Source organism: Crocodylus siamensis, chromosome 1 (genome assembly GCF_052110815.1).
Source record: "Crocodylus siamensis isolate JL-2025a chromosome 1, ASM5211081v1, whole genome shotgun sequence".
NCBI classification, from domain to species: Eukaryota; Metazoa; Chordata; order Crocodylia; family Crocodylidae; genus Crocodylus; species Crocodylus siamensis.
The window spans coordinates 24,741-41,909 of record NC_143395.1 but is presented as its reverse complement, the minus strand read 5'-3'; the positions used below and the strand labels follow the sequence as shown (position 1 = coordinate 41,909).

Below are 17,169 nucleotides of genomic sequence, written 5' to 3'. Positions count from 1 at the left end.
CCCTTGGCCTTCCCAGTGTCTTCATCTCATCTCCCATTCATTGTGCCTGTAAATCCTGGGATTTGTGCTGATTGCCTCCCTCTCGCCTGGTGTGTCCCGTGCAATCACATTTACGCTCCCGCGTGCTCGGCTCCGTGCTGTCGGCATCCCCTTTCTCCCGTTGGAGGTGCCCCGGCAGAAGGCGATGGAGTTGTCTCGGCCTCGGCTGCTCCCACACGTGGGTGGTGCGTTTCCACGGCCCCTCCTCTCCTCTCCTCTCCTCTCGCACGTGCACGGGCTGCGCCCCGGGTCCTTCTCACCGGGAGTCACTGCGCGCGTCTGTCCACGTCCTTCCCAACAGCTTCATCTCCGTAGCCCGCGGGCTCTGGTTTCGCTGGCCTTGCTTGGGGACCGGTGCTCTCAACTCACCCTGCCGTTGTCCGGTGTTTCCAGGGTCAATCTGCTTTACTGATGCTTTCATTTCCCCCAAAGGATTTCCTTAGGGAAGGGCTCCGATCCTTTTTCTAACTCGCCAAATACCACATAGACCATTTCTACAGTACTGGCTTTGAGATGCAGGTGAAATGTGTCTCTTTCTGCCTTCTCTTGTCCGTGTCCCTGACTTCCAGGAATTGTTTCCATAGCCTTCAGTATTTGCCAGCCCGTGCACTCATCTCCCCTTCTGGGATGATGCTCCCATTGGATGAGATGTTGCTTTAGTTGCAACTACAGTTATTGCAAAATCACTGTCTCCCGTGCCCTGGTGACAAATTACCCCCTCTCCCAGAAAAAGGTTTCGTCATCAGCCATCGTCCTGGATCATTTTCACTGCCTCAAGTCCTGGTGTTAAACCTTCAGTGAGAACAGACTTCATTGCTGCTCCGTTGCCTCGAAGTACTCCGATAAGGTAAGTGTTATCCATTCAGAAGCACATCCAGTGTCCCTCAATTCTGGTATCTTTAAAATAGTAAAAGCTTTATCTTTCTGCCTTGTAGTCCAGGACAGATACCTGCGTCTTCTCCCCCGTCCCTGGTGACTGTTCGGGTTTTTTTATACCTCCGAGTGGTTGGTGTTTGGTTTCCTAGGACCTTCCCTCCACTGCCTTTGTGTCCTGGAACATCAACTATCGAAGGCTTCTCCCAGCACTGCCTTCCCTTTCACCCGAAATGTCCACCCTCCCTTTTCCTTCCAGGCCCCAGGAGAAACCATGACTTGATTGAATCCCAGTTGGTTATTCTGCATGCGGGGCCCAGTCACAAACCCGCTTTAACCCCTGCCCCAAACAGGATCCCGCGGTCCCACCCCTGACTTCACCTGCCGGCTCCAGCAAGGACGGGGAGCTCTGGGGCTGCGCTGAGCAGGAGCGAGGGGAAATCTCCAGGCGGGAGGACCTGGCTGCAGGTGAGCTGGGCCTACCTCGCCCCCCCGGGTCCCCTCCCAGAAATGCTCCTTGCCCCAAGTGACAGGGGTAGGAAAGTGCAGAGCTGCCCGGTGCTGCACTTGCGGGGCTGACCTCGCATAGCTCGTGCTGCAATGTGTGCAGGCAGGTGTTGCTCCCACCCCCCGAAATGCAGACAAGCAAGCTTTGCAGACGCTGGGTCTGTCCCTCGTTTCTTCAGGTCATATGGACCAGAAACACCAGAAGTCTTGAATCCTAGTCTCAGGCTGGATAAAAGGGCTCCACTGGGTTGGTGGCATAACCAAGGTTTTACTTTGTTGGGGGAAGTGGCTCCCCTGTGTTTTGCACCAAAATTCCCCCTTGTTTTTAATTTGGGACCCCGAGCATCACAGGACCTGATATTCTGCACAGGGTCCACATGCAGGTAATGCCAAGGCCTTTGCCTTGGTGCAGACGTCATTGACATGGAGACCATCCAAGGCTCATCTGCAGAGTACACCTCCATGGCTCATTCCCTGCCCCAGACCTTTCCCTGGAAGCAGACAAGAGAGAGACACAGCTCTAAGTCCTCCCTTCCCAAAACACTTGTTGGAGGAAAGAGGGGAGAAACTGTTGGCTTCTTGCATCAAGCAGAAGCAGCCCTCGCGTGAAGCACAGAAGCAGGTGGGCCAGTGCAAGCCCGGGCTCCCCACGCCTGCTGACAACCCCCAAATCCAGCGTGAGGCTGTTCACCCTTGTAGCCGGATACTGCTCTCAGCACTGCCAGAGACAGAGGCGAGCACCGGAGAGCAGCCTCACCAATGCCCTTCGGCATTTGCAGCACGTCTGGCTGGCTGACCTGCTCCACCGGGCTTTAAACTAAGCCCGCTGGGGGATGGGGGGGACTGCTGACCCGCTGAAGGGCCCTTGCAAAGCCAGCGGGCCAAGGCATTTAAGGGGGCACTTAAGGGAGCCCACCCCTGCCCCCCCCCCAGCCATAGCCAGCCCCAGCTGTAGCCAGCCTACCAGAGGCATGACACGGCTGGGCACGTGCCGCACCCCGAGGGTCCCCTTGGGCTCTGTGGCCCCTCCACTGGGCACCGCAGAGACAGCCGCCCAGACGGAGCCCATGGTCCCGGGCTCCACGCAGACGGGGCCCCTGGCTCTTGGCTGCGGGGGCTGCCTGTCCCTTTCTCAGGCTCTGGGGCCCGGGAGCATGGCCCCCTCCCCGTGCGGGGTCTGCTCCCTACTGGGGTCTCTGGCGCGCCAGCTGGAGGAGCTCCAGGCCACAGTCCAGAGACTGCGCGCCATCCGTCTCCCTCCACGACTAAGGAGGACGCTGGGACCTCCCGCTCTGCCCAGTCAGGGGCATGGACCAAGGTGGTCAAGGGCCTCAAGGCCTGCCACACCAAGGCCCCTGCCCCGCCGGAGCTTAGCAACAGGTTCGCACCTCTTGCAGCCCCGGCAGAGCCCACGCAGTTGCCGGCTCCCGCAGGCAGCCCAGGCTCGACCGCAGCTACTGGCCCCGCTCTCCCCAGGACAAAGCGTAAGGTGTTTGTTGTGGGAGACTCCATCCTGCGGGGCAGTGAGGGGGCAATCTGCCGCCCCGACCCCTTAGCCCGGGAAGTCTGCTGCTTCCCGGGGCCCCCATCCGAGACATTGCGGAGAGGATCCCGCAGCTCCTCCGGCCCACAGACCACTACCCCATGCTCCTTATTCATGTGGGCACCAATGACACGGCTCGGAGCACCCCCAGCCAGGTCATGAGGCGCTACAGGGAGTTGGGAGCGGGGCTTAGGGGTCTGGGAGCTCAGGTGGTGTTTTCCTCGATCCTCCCAGTCTCGGGCTATGGGCTGAGGAGGGAGAGGAGGATCCATGCGGTGAACCAAAGCCTGCGGCGCTGGTGTCATCGGGAAGGCATTGGCTTCCCTGACCACAGCCCGCTCTTTGGGGAGAGAGGCAGCGAGCTGCTGGGAAGAGATGGCCTCCACCTCTCTCCCCTGGGGAGGAGGCTCTTCTCAGCCAGGCTGCCTGACCTGCTCCACCGGGCTTTAAACTAAGCCCGCTGGGGGATGGGGGGACTACTGCCCCTGCTGACCCGCTGAACGGCCCTTGCAAAGCCAGCGGGCCAAGGCACTTAAGGGAGCCCACCCCTGCCCCAGCCCTGGCACAATCTGTGGGCAAGGCAAGAGCCCCCAAGGGCACACTTGCCTGCCTGTACACTAATGCCAGGAGCCTGGGCAACAAGCAAGACGAGCTCGTCCTCCTGCTCAGTGCAAAGAAATATGATGTCGTTGGGATGACGGAGACCTGGTGGGACTCCAGCCATGACTGGACCATGGGGATAGAGGGCTATACCCTGTACAGGAGGGATCGTATTGACAAAAGGGGCGGGGGTGTAGCTCTCTATGTGAAAGAAAGCTACATGTCCCTGCAAGCTGATGTTGGCGACCGGCATGGACAGCTAGAGACCCTCTGGGTAAAAATTCGTGGGGAATTCGGCACAGGGGACACAACGGTGGGAGTCTACTACAGACCTCCCACTCAAAGTCCCGAGCTTAACCAGGAGTTCGCCCGGGAACTGACTGAGGCCGCTTGCTCCAGGACCTTGGCTGTCATGGGTGACTTCAATTACCCGGACATCTCCTGGGAAGATCACTCACCTAAATCTGAGCGAGCGCAAAGCTTTCTCTCGTGCGTGGATGACCTCTACCTGACTCAAGAAGTCTTGGGCCAACGAGAGACAAAGCGCTGCTTGACCTGGTACTGGCTACGGGGGACGACCTAATCGGCGACCTAGTGATCGATGGGAAGCTGGGTGACAGCGACCACGAGCTGATCACCTTCACCATCCGCCGTAAAGCTGGCAAGTCAGTCAGCAACACAGAAGTCCTCGACTTCAGAAAAGCCGACTTTGACAAGCTCAAGAGGCTTGTTGGTTCAGGCCCTCAGGGACCGTGACCCCAGGGAGATGGGAGTTCAAGAAGAGTGGTTGCTTCTCAAGGGAGCGATCCTCAGTGCACAAGCTAAATCTATTCCAACATGGAGGAAAGGCAGCAAGAAGGCACAGCAGCCCCCTGGCTCTCCAGAGACCTAGCGGACCTCCTGCGGCTAAAAAGGAAAGCCTACAAAGGATGGAGGACGGGATTCACCTCCAAGGAGGATTACTCCGCGCTGGTCCGGTCCTGCAGGGACCAAACCAGGAAAGCCAAGGCTGCAACTGAACTCCAACTAGCTTCAGGCATCAAGGACAACAAAAAGGCCTTTTTCAGGTGTGTGGGGAGCCGGAGGAAAAGCAAGGGCAACGCTGGACCCCTGCTAAACCAGATGGGACAACTGACGCCCAGGAAAAAGCCAACCTATTAAATAGGTACTTTGCATCAGTCTTTCATCAGTCCCATGGGATGCCCATGCCTGCTATGGAACAGGGAGATCTGGGTGAGGGGGACCCCCTACCCTCCATAAAGACTGACCTCGTGAAGGAACACCTTGAGAAGCTGGATACCTTCAAGTCAGCCGGCCCTGACAACCTGCACCCCAGGGTACTCAAGGAGCTGGCGAGCGTCATAGCCCAGCCCCTGGCACGGGTCTCCGAGAGCTCCTGGCGCTCTGGTGAAGTGCCCGAAGACTGGAAGAAGGCCAATGTGGTGCCGATCTTCAAGAAAGGGAGAAGAGTGGATCCGGCTAACTACAGGCCCATTAGCCTGACTTCTATCCTGGGGAAGATCCTAGAAAAGTTTATTAAGGAGGCCATCCTTGAGGGACTGGCCCAGGGTAACATCCTAAGGGACAGCCAGCACGGGTTTGTTGCGGGTAGGTCTTGTTTGACCAATCTCATTTCCTTCTATGACCAGGTGACCTATCACCTGGACGAGGGAGAAGAGACTGATGTCATATATCTTGACTTTAAAAAAGCTTTTGATCTGGTATCCCATGATCACCTCTTGGCCAAACTGGCCGGTTGTGGGCTTGGGTCCACCACGATCCGCTGGCTGGGAAACCGGCTTAGTGGTCGGACCCAGAGGGTGGTGATTGATGGCAGTCACTCATCATGGTGCCCTGTGACCAGTGGGGTCCCTCAAGGCTCTGTCCTGGGACCCATACTGTTCAACATCTTCATTAACGATGTGGACATTGGAGTCAGGAGTGGACTGGCCAAGTTCGCCGATGACACCAAACTTTGGGGCAAAGCATCCACGCTAGAAGATAGGCGGGTGATCCAGGCTGACCTGGACAAGCTCAGCAAATGGGCAGACGAGAACCTTATGGTGTTTAACACAGAAAAATGCAAGGTCCTCCACCTTGGGAGGAAAAACCTGCAGCACCTTTATAGGCTCGGCAGTGCTACGCTGTCTAGCACTACAGAAGAAAGAGACTTGGGGGTCATCATTGACCGCAAGATGAACATGAGCCTCCAATGCGATGCTGCGGCTAGTAAAGCGACCAAAATGCTGGCGTGCATCCATAGATGCTTCTCGAGCAAATCCCGGGACGTCATTCTCCCCTTGTACTCGGCCTTGGTGAGGCCGCAGCTGGAGTACTGCGTCCAGTTTTGGGCTCCACAATTCAAAAAGGATGTGGAGAAGTTTGAGAGAGTCCAGAGGAGAGCCACGCGCAGGATCAGAGGTCAGGAAAAAGGATCTTACGATGACAGGCTGAGAGCCATGGGACCCTTTAGCCTGGAAAAGCGCAGGCTCAGGGGTGATCTGATGGCCACCTATAAGTTTATCGGGGTGACCACCAGGATCTGGGGGAACGTCTGTTCACTAGAGCGCCCCAAGGGATGACGAGGTCGAACGGTCACAAACTCCTGCAAGACCGTTTCAGGCTGGACATAAGGAAGAATTTCTTTCCTGTCCGAGCCCCCAAGGTCTGGAACAGTCTGCCAGAGGAGGTGGTTCAAGCACCTACATTGAACACCTTCAAGAGTAAATTAGATGCTTCTCTTGCTGGGATCCTATGACCCCAGCTGACTTCCTGCCCTTTGGGCAGGGGGCTGGACTCGATCTCCCTTCCAGCCCTAATGTCTATGAAATCTATGAATCCTGCCCCCATTAGAGCACAACCCCATTCTAGCAAGGCAGGGACTAACGTGGAGTTTCTCTTCCCCTTGCAGGAGGTGCCTGGCTGCCTTCCCGAGGTGAGCAGCAGCCTCGTAGTTAAAGGCCTGCAAACCTGGAGCCACCACAGAGTTGCCCAGGGAGTCGGGGTGAGATGGACGCCTTGAGACGCGAGGAGGACCGATGGCCCCCGAGCGAGGGGAGGGCCCAAGAGCAGAAGGAGGTTGCAGCAGTGGACCAGGCAGCATCTCCAGCTGGGCCTGAGAGCGGAGAAGAGCCCGAAGCCAGGAAGAGCCCCGGGTGCAAGGACGAATTTGTGGAGCTGAGCGAGCTGGAGAGCCCCACGGGCAAGCTGCAGCGGAGAGAGAGCCCACGTCCGAACCAAGACAGCGGGGAGGGCCTCGCAGGGAACCAGGAGCTCACTGCCGTGTCCCAGGGGAAAGGCCAGTTCTACCACAAGTTCAGGAAAACCTTTACCTGCCCCTCACTCCTGGCTTTGGGCTCTATAAGGCAGGCTGGCAAGAAGCCCCATGTATGTGTTAAGTGCTGGAAGAGCTTCCCCTGCCTCTCGGCCCTGACCGCTCACCGTAAAGTCCATTGTGGCAAGCCCACGCACCGCTTCACCCAGCGTGGGAAGAGCCTTGTCTGCAGCTCAGAACTGGTCAAGCAGCAACCTGTGCGGAGCGAGCAGCTTCAGTTCCTCTGTGTCCCGTGTGGTAAGACCTTCAGCCAGTTCTCCTCCCTGGCTCAGCACCGGCACGTCCATTTGGAGAGAAGGACGCACCGCTGCACCAAGTGCAGGAAGAGCTTTGCCAGCCAGCAAGACCTGTCCCAGCACCAGTGTGCGCAGAGCCGGCGGCAGCTACACCGCTGCACCGAGTGTGGAAAAAGCTTCAGGCATCCCTCCGACCTGGCCAGGCACAGTCACGTGCACTCAGGGGCGAAGCCACATCAGTGCTCTGTGTGTGGGAAAAGCTTTATCAGCTCCTGTCTCCTGGCCACGCACAGGCATTTGCACACGGGGGAGAAGCCACATCAGTGCTCTGTGTGTAAAAAAGGCTTTGCACGCTCCTCCAACCTGGACAGGCACAGGCGCTTGCACACAGGAGAGATGCCACATCAGTGCTCTGTGTGTGGGAAAAGTTTTACACGCTCCTTCAACCTGGCCAGGCACAGGCGCTTGCACACAGGAGAGATGCCACATCAGTGCTCTGTGTGTGGGAAAAGTTTTACACGCTCCTCCAACCTGGCCAGGCACAGACGCTTGCACACAGGAGAGATGCCACATCAGTGCTCTGTGTGTAAGAAGAACTTTAGGCACTCCTCCAACCTGGCTAGGCACAGGCTCATGCACTCAGGGGACAAGCCACATCAGTGCCCGGTGTGTGGGAAGAGCTTCAAGAACTCCTTCAACCTGGCCAGGCACAGGCACTTGCACACAGGGGAGAAGCCACATCAGTGCTCTGTGTGTGGGAAAAGCTTTACCCGCTCTTCCAGCCTGGCTAGGCACAGGTGTTTGCACACAGGAGAGATGCCACATCAGTGCTCGGTGTGTAAGAAGAGCTTCGGGGACTCCTCCAGCCTGGCTAGGCACAGGCTCATGCACTCAGGGGAGAAGACACATCAGTGCTCTGTGTGTAAGAAGAGCTTCAGGCACTCCTATAGCCTGGCCAGGCACAGGTGCTTGCGTTCAGGGGAGAAACCATATCACTGCACTGTGTGTGGGAAAAGCTTTATACACTCCTCCAACCTGGCCAGGCACAGGTGCTTGCACACAGCTGAGAAGCCACATCAGTGCTCGGTGTGTGGGAAAAGCTTCATACGCTCCTCCAGCCTGGCCAGGCACAGGTGCTTGCACACAGCTGAGAAGCCACATCAGTGCCCAATGTGTGGGAAAATGTTTATCTGTTCCTCCAACCTGGCCAGGCACAGATGCCTGCACACAGCTGAGAAGCCACATCAGTGCTCTGTGTGTGGGAAAAGGTTTATACGCTCCTCCAACCTGGCCAGTCACAAGTGCTTGCACACACAGAAAAAACCACATCAGTGCTCGGTGTGTGGGAAAAGCTTTATACGCTTCTCCAACCTGGCCAGGCACAAATGCTTGCGCACACAGGAGAAACCACATCAGTGCTCTGAATGTGGGAAGAGATTCAACCAATCTGTCCACCTGGCAAAGCACCAGCGTATCCACACAGGGGAGAAGCAGTCAGTGCTCTCTGTGTGAGAAGAGCTTCAAGGCCCCCCTCCACCCTGGCTCAGCAGCAGCGCACGCACCCCCAGGAACATCCATAACCCCACAGTGTCTGCGTTCCGGCAAGAAGCCTCATGCTGGTGGAGTGCAGAAAGGGTGCACCCATTGCGGGGCAGTGCAGAACCCAAAGGACCTGGAGACTGACCGCCAAGGTTTGCTGAATAGGGAGAGACGGGAAATGGGGAACACCTTTTCCTTCCCTCCCCAGGCATGATGAGCAGAGAATGGGGCAGAGATACCTGGATGGGGGAGAGTGGGACCTGGATGAAAACAAAAATGAAGGGTTGTGGGGGTGGTGAGAGGAGAGAGTGCAGGCTGCGAGAGATGCAGGAGTAGACAGCTGGAAGGATTTAAAGGGGACCTGGGCTTTTAACCAGTTCGTGAAAGAAGAAGAAAGAAACTCAGATGAAACAGAGACAGAGAGACAACAAGTGGCAGAAAGAAGAGACCAGAAGAAGAGTACCAGAGAGAGACCTACAGGGAAGCCAAAGGGAGTAGGCGACTCCAGGTTGGTGAGTCTGATACCTGGGGACTTCAGGTATCCTCCTGGGGAGCTAGAAGAAGAAAGAAACTAAAGTTAATGAGTGAACAGGATGTGACCCCCACATTTAGATAGTGTTAGGAAATACAAGGTGGCACAGGATTGCATTTGCTTGGGACCCGTGCGGAGAAGAACGGGGCAAGCAACCAAGAAAGTGAAAGTTCCCAAAGAGAGAGGGGACTAAGTATATCCCAGACGTTGGCTGTCTAAGACAGACATAACTGTGAAGGAGAGTTATCTTGTTGAACCGCAGACTCAATATACACTTTGTCTCTCAAGACTGTGTTTATTTCCATGCCTTATGCCATCAAAGTCGTGGCAGGCAAGAAATAAAGCCAATGAACCGGTACATAATAAACGAGAGCCTGTGATTTTATTTTGTGGGCATGGCTAAACTCTCACAGAGGGGCTAAGAGGAAATGCCTCAAACAGATGGCAGCACAGATGCTGGGGGAACCTGTGAGGAGATGAGCTTTGTATCAGCCTTGGAGCCTGTGCTTTCCCATCATTCTCTTAAAGAAGCCGGTGCACCCAGGGAGAAAACAAGTGACTTCATAATAAGGTGCCATCCCCAAGACAGCTGGCTCTAAATGACACTCCGGGACCGTGCTTGGCTGTCTCCCAGCTTTGTCCTCCCTCTTGGTCCCAGGGTTCCTCTATGTGAGGATCCTGAGGTGCAGCAAGGAGGACATTTATGGCTGGGAAAGCATTCCCAATCCTCCCCCGACTTCACCTGTCCTCACCACCACATGACCCCTCTCCACCGCTGGGTGCCTGCAACTTGCAGGCCCTCACCACACCCTGCAACTCCCCCTGCCCTCCTTCCCTTCATTGCATTTTCTATAATTCCACCCCTGCTAATAAAGACCCAGAACTGGACATGACAATCCCTGTCATTGGTCTCTGTGCTCTCCAGGGCTGTGAGGTGGGAAGAGCAGGGCCCAGGACCCTTTTCCAGATCAAATCTTTATGATTTCCCGGGCCCTCCCCTTTCCTGAGGATTTAGTGTAATGCAGGAGTGTTAAGCCTGGGAAGTAGGAATTGGTCTTATTTGAGTCATTGCTCCCATGTCCTGCTGTGCAGCAAAGGACCCTGCCCTGGGGGCCTTGGAAGGACCCCCTTGTGAGGGGTAGTCGGCTCCCTTTTCTGGGTGAAACGTGGTAGCAGAGGTGAAGGAGGTGCAGCCTGTGCCAGGGTGGGGAAAGCATGAGGACGTGCTCTGCATGAAATGCAGCCCGTTGTAATCTCCCGTTGTGAATATTGATGCTCCCGTGCTAGTGCCAAAGCCATTTGGCTCCGTGGTTGGCCTGTGGGGGCTGCTCCATGAGGATAACCCATCACTGAGCACACTCTTTCATTCCCTTCCTTGTAATTGTCCTCTCTGCTGATCCCTCCCAGTGTATAACTCGCCCCCCACTTTCCCTGTATTACAGGGTTTAAGGAAATAACCTGGTGACATTTGAGCGAGCCTCAGTTGCATCTTGACAAGGCCTGAGTTCAGGGCCTGCCTCCTGAAGGCTTCCTCACGTGTCTTTCATAGTAGTAGTTTATTTGCCATCAACAGGTTTTGTGACATAACCTTAAGAGGAGGATGGTGTAGAGGCATAAATGCTTGTCCTCAGGGTCTGGAGCAGGATTGATTAGCAGCCTAGGGAGGCACCTAAGTCCACCAAGGCCCCTGCTAGACAAACTGGATCAGGCCCTATGTGGGGATGTGGCCAACCTCCCTTTCTGCAAAGAGAAAGGCCAAATGATTCTCCAACAGCTGCTCCAGCAAGTGACTGGGAGCATGGGAAAGTCCCAGTGGGAACCTGCTGATGAGGTCAGGCCTCCACCTTCCCCCATGGCCACAGCCATGTAGGGCTGCAGTTCCCATATGATGATGGGATGATGGCAATCCCCTGGGCGGGATGAAGCCAGTAGGTCTTTTCTTTTAATTCCTCTCCCTTTGGTTCAGTTTGCAGAACCCCAAAGTGCTGCTGAGCAAGGTGAAGTTGGAGGTGGTGATTTAGTGCCCAGCTTCACGGTCCACACAGCCTAGGTCAGGCTTATTGGTGACTTTGTGCCCATGATGATCCCTCTCACCACTCTACTATGTCAAAACCTCCAGTTTTATTGGTGTGTGGAAGCCCAGCGAGCCTCTGAATATGTGAAATGGGCCTTCTCTGCTCCTTGCAGGTCCAGATCCTGCCTAGTTACTCGTGGTAGAAAGGGATGCATCTAGCACCACAGTAGGTGCAGTGCTCTCCCAAAGGCAGGGCCCAGGCCACCATCTGAATCCCTGCATCGTCTTTTCCTGTAACGTCTCCCCAGAGATCAAAACCGTGAGATCCTGACCTGTGAGCTCATGGGCTTGACAGTGCCTCTTGGGAAGTGGCTACATGACTGAAAAAGTGCGGCATGAAGTACAGGTGCTTACACGTGAGAAAAACCTACAGTAGTTGCATGCACCTCAGTCATTTAAACAGAGGCAGCTTTGTGTTTGCTTTTCTTCTCAAAAACAATGTATGAGCCGGGGTCTAGAAATGGGAAAGCTTTAGATATTAGACATCGAGCCATTGATTATTACCATCTGAGCCTGATGCTCAGGCCAGTTTTCTATACAATTTGCAGTCCATTCATCCAGCCCGTACTTCCTTAGCTTTCCTGCGAGAGTGTTGTGGGAAAGTACATAAAAAACATTGCTAAAATCAAGATATACCGCATCCTCCGGCATGAGGATCTGCTCCATGGTTTTTCCGTGGTCTGAAGTGAGGCTGACTGATCTGTAGGTCCTTGGATTCTCCTACTTAAAGTATAGGCACTGTTTTCCCTTTGCCAATTAACCGGGACCTCTCTCGATCGCCGAGTTTTGAAGACGATGGCCACTGGCGCTGCTGTCACACCAGGCAACTTCCTCAGCAGCCTCGGGTGCTTCCCATCCAGCGCCATGGAGTTGCTTTTCTAAATAGTTCCTAACCTGTTCTTTCACCGCTGAGGGCTGCTCCCCTCCTCCCCAAACGGGGCTGCCCAGTACAGTAGTCTGGTAGCTGACCTTGCCTGTGAAGACCAAGGTGAAAAAGGCATTGAGCACTGGATCCTTTTCTGCATCCTGTCACCAGGTTGCCTCCCCCATTCAGGAAGGGATCCATCCACACTTTCCCTGATCCTCCTCTTCCTACTGGCATGCTTGCAGAAACCTGTCTTGTTCCCTTCATGTCCCTGGCTAGCTGCAACTCCGATTGTGCTTTGACCTTCCTGACTTCACCCCTGCATGCTCGTGCTCATATACTCCTCCCTTGTTGTTTGTCCACCTTCACAATTCTTCTAAGCTTTCTTTCTGAGATTTCGCTTGCTGAAGAGTTCCCTGCTAAGCCCAGCTTGTCTTCTGCTGTACTTGCTAGTCTTCCTGTGCATCGGGATGGTTCGTTCCTGCACTCTCAGTAAGGTGTCTTTCAAGTACGCCCAGCTCTCCTGGACTCGTCTCCCCCTCAGACTGACTTCCCAGGGGATCCTGCCCATCAGTTCCCTGAGCGAGTCCAAGTCTGCTTTTCTGAAGTCCAGGGTCCTTACTCTGCTGCTCTCCATCCTTCCTTTCCTCAGGATGATGAATTCAATCATCTCGTGGTCAGTGCTGCCCAAATTACCATGCGCTACTACATCCCCCATCAACTCTTCCCTGTCTGAGCAGCAGGTCAAGAAGAGCATGGCCTCTAGTTGGTCTCCAACACTTGCACCAGGAAGGTGTCCCCAACAGTGCCTGTGGACTGCTGTGTTGCCCTCCCAGTAGATGTCATGGGGATTGAAGTCCCCCATGAGAACCAGGGCCTGCGACTGGGAAACTTTGGCTAGCTGCTTCAAGAAAGGCTCACGCACCACTTCCTCCTGGCTGGTGGTCTGTAGCAGCCCCCACTGTGATATTGCCCTTGTTGCTCTCCCCTCTCACCGTAACCCCGAGACTCTCAACAGGGCTGTCTCCAGCTTCATACTGGAGCTCTGACCATAAGGTGCAACTTCTCCTCCTCTTCTCCCCTGCTTGTCCTTCCTGAACCGTTTGTACCCATCCATGACCGTGCTCCAGTTATGCGAGCCCCCACTACATCTCTGTTATTCCAATCACACCATAGCTCCAGGACTGTGCGAGGACTTCCAGTTCCTCCTGCTCGTTTCCCAGGCTCTGTGCATTTGTGTTCAAGCACCTCAGGTAACTAGTCGATTGCCCTGATTTCTCAGGAAGTACGAAAACACCTCCCCTGTCGCCCCCTCCTGCTTGCTCTTCCTCCAGGTCTCCTGCTTCCCCACCAACCTCACGGCTTTGGTCATCCATCCTCTATGGATGCAGGATTCACCGTAGAGGTAACACCAATGCCCTAGGGTCTGCAGTCCAGTTCCTTCCTGCCACACTTCTTGCACTACCACCATGGGCTCCGTTCTGCTCCGAGTCCTATCGGTTTGATTCGGGAGTAACTCTCATGCAGCCAACAGAAGGACATCAGCATGGGCCTGGCAGGAAAGACTAATGAAGTTAGTCGTGGGCCAGCATGGGCCGTGGGCAGGAAGTTATTGGGCTCAGATGAGCTCGACAAGGTGCCTGTCCAGCCTGCTCTTGAACACCTCCAAGGATGGCGACTGCACCACCTCTGCTGGGAGCATGTTTCAGATTCTGGTGACCCTTACAGCGAAGAAGTTTTTCCTTATATCCAACTTGAACTTACCCTCTATTCGTTTATACCCATTGGTCCTCGTCCTCCCTTGAGGTGCCCTCCTGAATAGTTGCTCTCCTAGTCCTTGATGCTCCCCCCGATACCCTTTTAGGGGTCTATCAAGTGTCCTCTCAGCCTTCTCTTCCTTAGGCTGAAGAGGCTCACTTCCCGGAGTCTCTCCTCACAGGGCCTATCCTCCATGCCCTTGACCAAATAGGTGGCCCTTCTCTGCACCCTCTCAAATTTATCCACCACCTCCTTGAAGTGTGGTGTCCAGAACTGGGCACACTACTCCAGCTAAGTCCTCGCCAATGCCAAATAGAAAGGGAGGAGCACCTCCCTGGATCTATTAGCCATACGACGGTGCCAGAGTTTTATGCGCTCTTTTGGCAATCTTGTGACACTGTTGGCTCATTTTCATCTTCCAGCTGATCGTGAGCCCCAGGTTTCGTTCAGATGTTATGCCAGCCAGTGTACCACCACCCACTGTATAGTTTGTTAGAACCTAAGAATTGGCTTTATTGGGCCAGACCCAGCTCCATCTTCCCCAGTCTCCTGGGTCACACGGCAGCAGAGACCGGAGCCTCAAAAAGAGAGTGACCTGGGTCTGACTAGGGTTTTCCTCCTCTTCCTTTCTGCCTTGCAGCCTCCAGCATTTAGGGCTATGATAGACCTTAAACCTTACAACCCAATAATGTGTTACAACCCATAACACAATCCTCATGCATGGGGTTAAATCTCATTTGGGGGGCAATCATTGAGTGATCACTGATAAGTAACTAAAGCTTGATGGTTGTAGTTTAGCTGAACCACATGTAGTTGAACCAGGTTCTGCCACTGGTTTTGTAAGGTCTATCATGCAAATGTGTTTTAGGGTCTGTCCTCATAGAGAGTTACATTGTTTGCCACAAGGTGTAGCTCCAGACCCTGTAATTTCTTATCTCCAGGCTTCCTTATTGTGGTGGGTATACTGGAGGGACTGTGCAGGAGGTGGCTTGTGGCAGGGGGGCTGTGCACAGGGGAGTGTGTGGCGGGGGAGCCCAAACTCCTCCACACACTCCCATACCCACAAACCCTACACCCCAGAAACCCCACACCCCCCACAACCCGCCCCACACCCCAACACACTTTCACAGCCCTCCACACATCCCTCTATACACACACCTGCCACACACGTGCCTGCTTATATTTCTAAAGAAGGTTCAAATATTGTTATATTTAGTTTAATTTGAAAAAAAGGGGGGCGGGTAATTAATTGTGCCTAATTCCCTGGGTTGTAATGATGGCTCAGACATGGGTGTGAGAGGGCGCTGAGATCAGGCATGCTTGGTGCAGGGCACAGACCTGGTGTGATGTAAAAAAGGGCTTGCTCTACCACTGCTTGGATTCAACACCGTACCGGACATCTGGCACCTTCAGGTATCTAGATTGGTTTAGCCATTATCTTCTCCTAACTTACATTCTTATGGAGTAGCTTTTACACACTGACCTTTCCACTCAGGAGAAACCCCAACATCTCTGGACTTTTCTTCGACCTGGGAGAACTCTTGACATCTTTGATCTTTTGACATCACCGGGGACTCCCCATACGAGCATGGAAAAACAGTGCAGGGCAGAGAGATCCATCAAAGTGCCTGAGACAGACCTGACACTGGCAGGCAGAAACCACTGATCACCTCTTCTGGGACTACCCATAAGCCAGAGGGGTGTGGAAGAAAGTCCGTGCGCTCCTCGTGGTGGTGGCTGGTCTCAGAACCTGGACCAGAGAAGCGGTCCTCTACAGCAGCGTTTCTCAACCCGCGGGTTGTGACCCAAAAGTGGGGTTACCATACATCTGGGTCTTCTCGGACATGTCCTCTTTCTTGGCCCCCTGTGCTGCATCCAGGTGGGTTTTTATAACAGAGCAAATGTCTGGGATTTTTGCTCTTCCTCTGCTCTCCCAGGCTGGCTGCTTGGGGCTGGGAGCAGTGGGCAAGATGATTGGCTGTCAGGGGTCATGTGCTCCCCACACTGGCCCCAGCAAGCCATGTAAAGATATACTGGGTGCATGCATGGATGCATGTGTGTGCGTGCGGGTGAGTGTGCAACACGGGAGTTGTTTGGGCAGCAGGCCTTGCGGCAGGGGTCTGTGGGTCCAGGGTGTGGGGCACTGACAGCATTGGTGGGGCAGAGGCCTGCGGGTCCAGAGTGCAGGGCCCCAGCAGGGCTGGGGAGCAGGGGTCTGTGGGGCAGGAGGGAGGGGCACCAGCAGGGCTGGGGGGTGGGGGTCTGTGGGTTGGAAGTGCGGGACACTGGGGGGAGGCCAGGGGCTTTGGGTCTGAGTGCAGGGCACCAGCAGGACTGGAGCCAGGGCAAGGGGGTGAGCATTGGGAGTGACCAGCACTGGCAGGGCTGGGGGGGCAAGGGGCTGTGGGTTCGGAGTGGGGGAGCAGGGGCTAAGGAGAGAGGGGCAGAGGCATGGGCATATCACTGCCCCCCCACAATCATATGTCCCTCCCCCCCCTCCCCCCGGTGTCTTCTGTTTTGATGCTGGAAATATGGTATCCCTGGTCACAAGAATATATGAAAGGGTGGTGGAAAAAATTTAAAAAAGGATCAGCAAACTTAAAAAATGAATTCTCCTGTAAAGGAGAAAAACCTGGGAAAGGGTGGCAGCAGCCGCCGTGTCCAGAGTCCCCCCGCCCCCCCCCAGGGGTCAGCCCTGGCCCCTTCCTCGTGCCTTGGGAGGGCCTCGGCCCCACGCCCGGTCTAGGGCCCCGGGCTTCTGCTGTAGGTGTGGGGAGCTCGGGAGCGCACCCGGCCTGAGAACCCTGAACTGGTATTTGCAAGGTTTAAAGGGCGCTGGGCAGCGGGAAACGAGGAAGGGGCAGAGCAACGGAGTCGGCGCCGCTCCGGACCCAGACAGACTCCCGCACATTGCCCTCAGTAAATTCACTGCCAAAGGGGCTCGTGGGACCCCGTGCAGAGGTCCCCGTGATGGTGAATGGTCCCCCGTGCCGGGCCATTCTAGACAGCGGGTCCCAGGTCACCATCCTATTTGAATCCTTCTGTGAGGAACATCTGAGACGCCGGCCTCTGCTTCCCCTTACGGGGCTGGGACTTTGTGGCTTAAGCCAGGAACAGTATCCTTCCAGGGGTTATGTGAATGTGAGGCTAAAATTCCCTGCTGAAATAGCTGGGGTGGAGGAAGAAGTGTCAACCATCGCTGTAGTGTGCCTGGTCCGGGGTGGATGAAAGGGGCCGCTCTCACGGTAGGGACCAACTCCAGCCTTTTC

The 17,169-nt window shown here is 55.1% G+C and overlaps 1 protein-coding gene across 1 annotated transcript; it reads left to right on the top strand.

Annotated features, from left to right (window-relative positions):
- Positions 1-53: 53 nt before the first annotated feature.
- LOC149872450 (uncharacterized) lies at positions 54-9,988 on the top strand. The gene is given in 4 exon segments (XM_090020409.1): positions 54-886; positions 1,266-1,380; positions 6,474-8,625; positions 8,627-9,988. Coding segments are annotated over 2 exon segments (2,313 nt in total). The 5' UTR covers positions 54-886; positions 1,266-1,380; positions 6,474-6,571; the 3' UTR covers positions 8,886-9,988.
- The last annotated feature ends 7,181 nt before the right edge of the window (positions 9,989-17,169 follow it).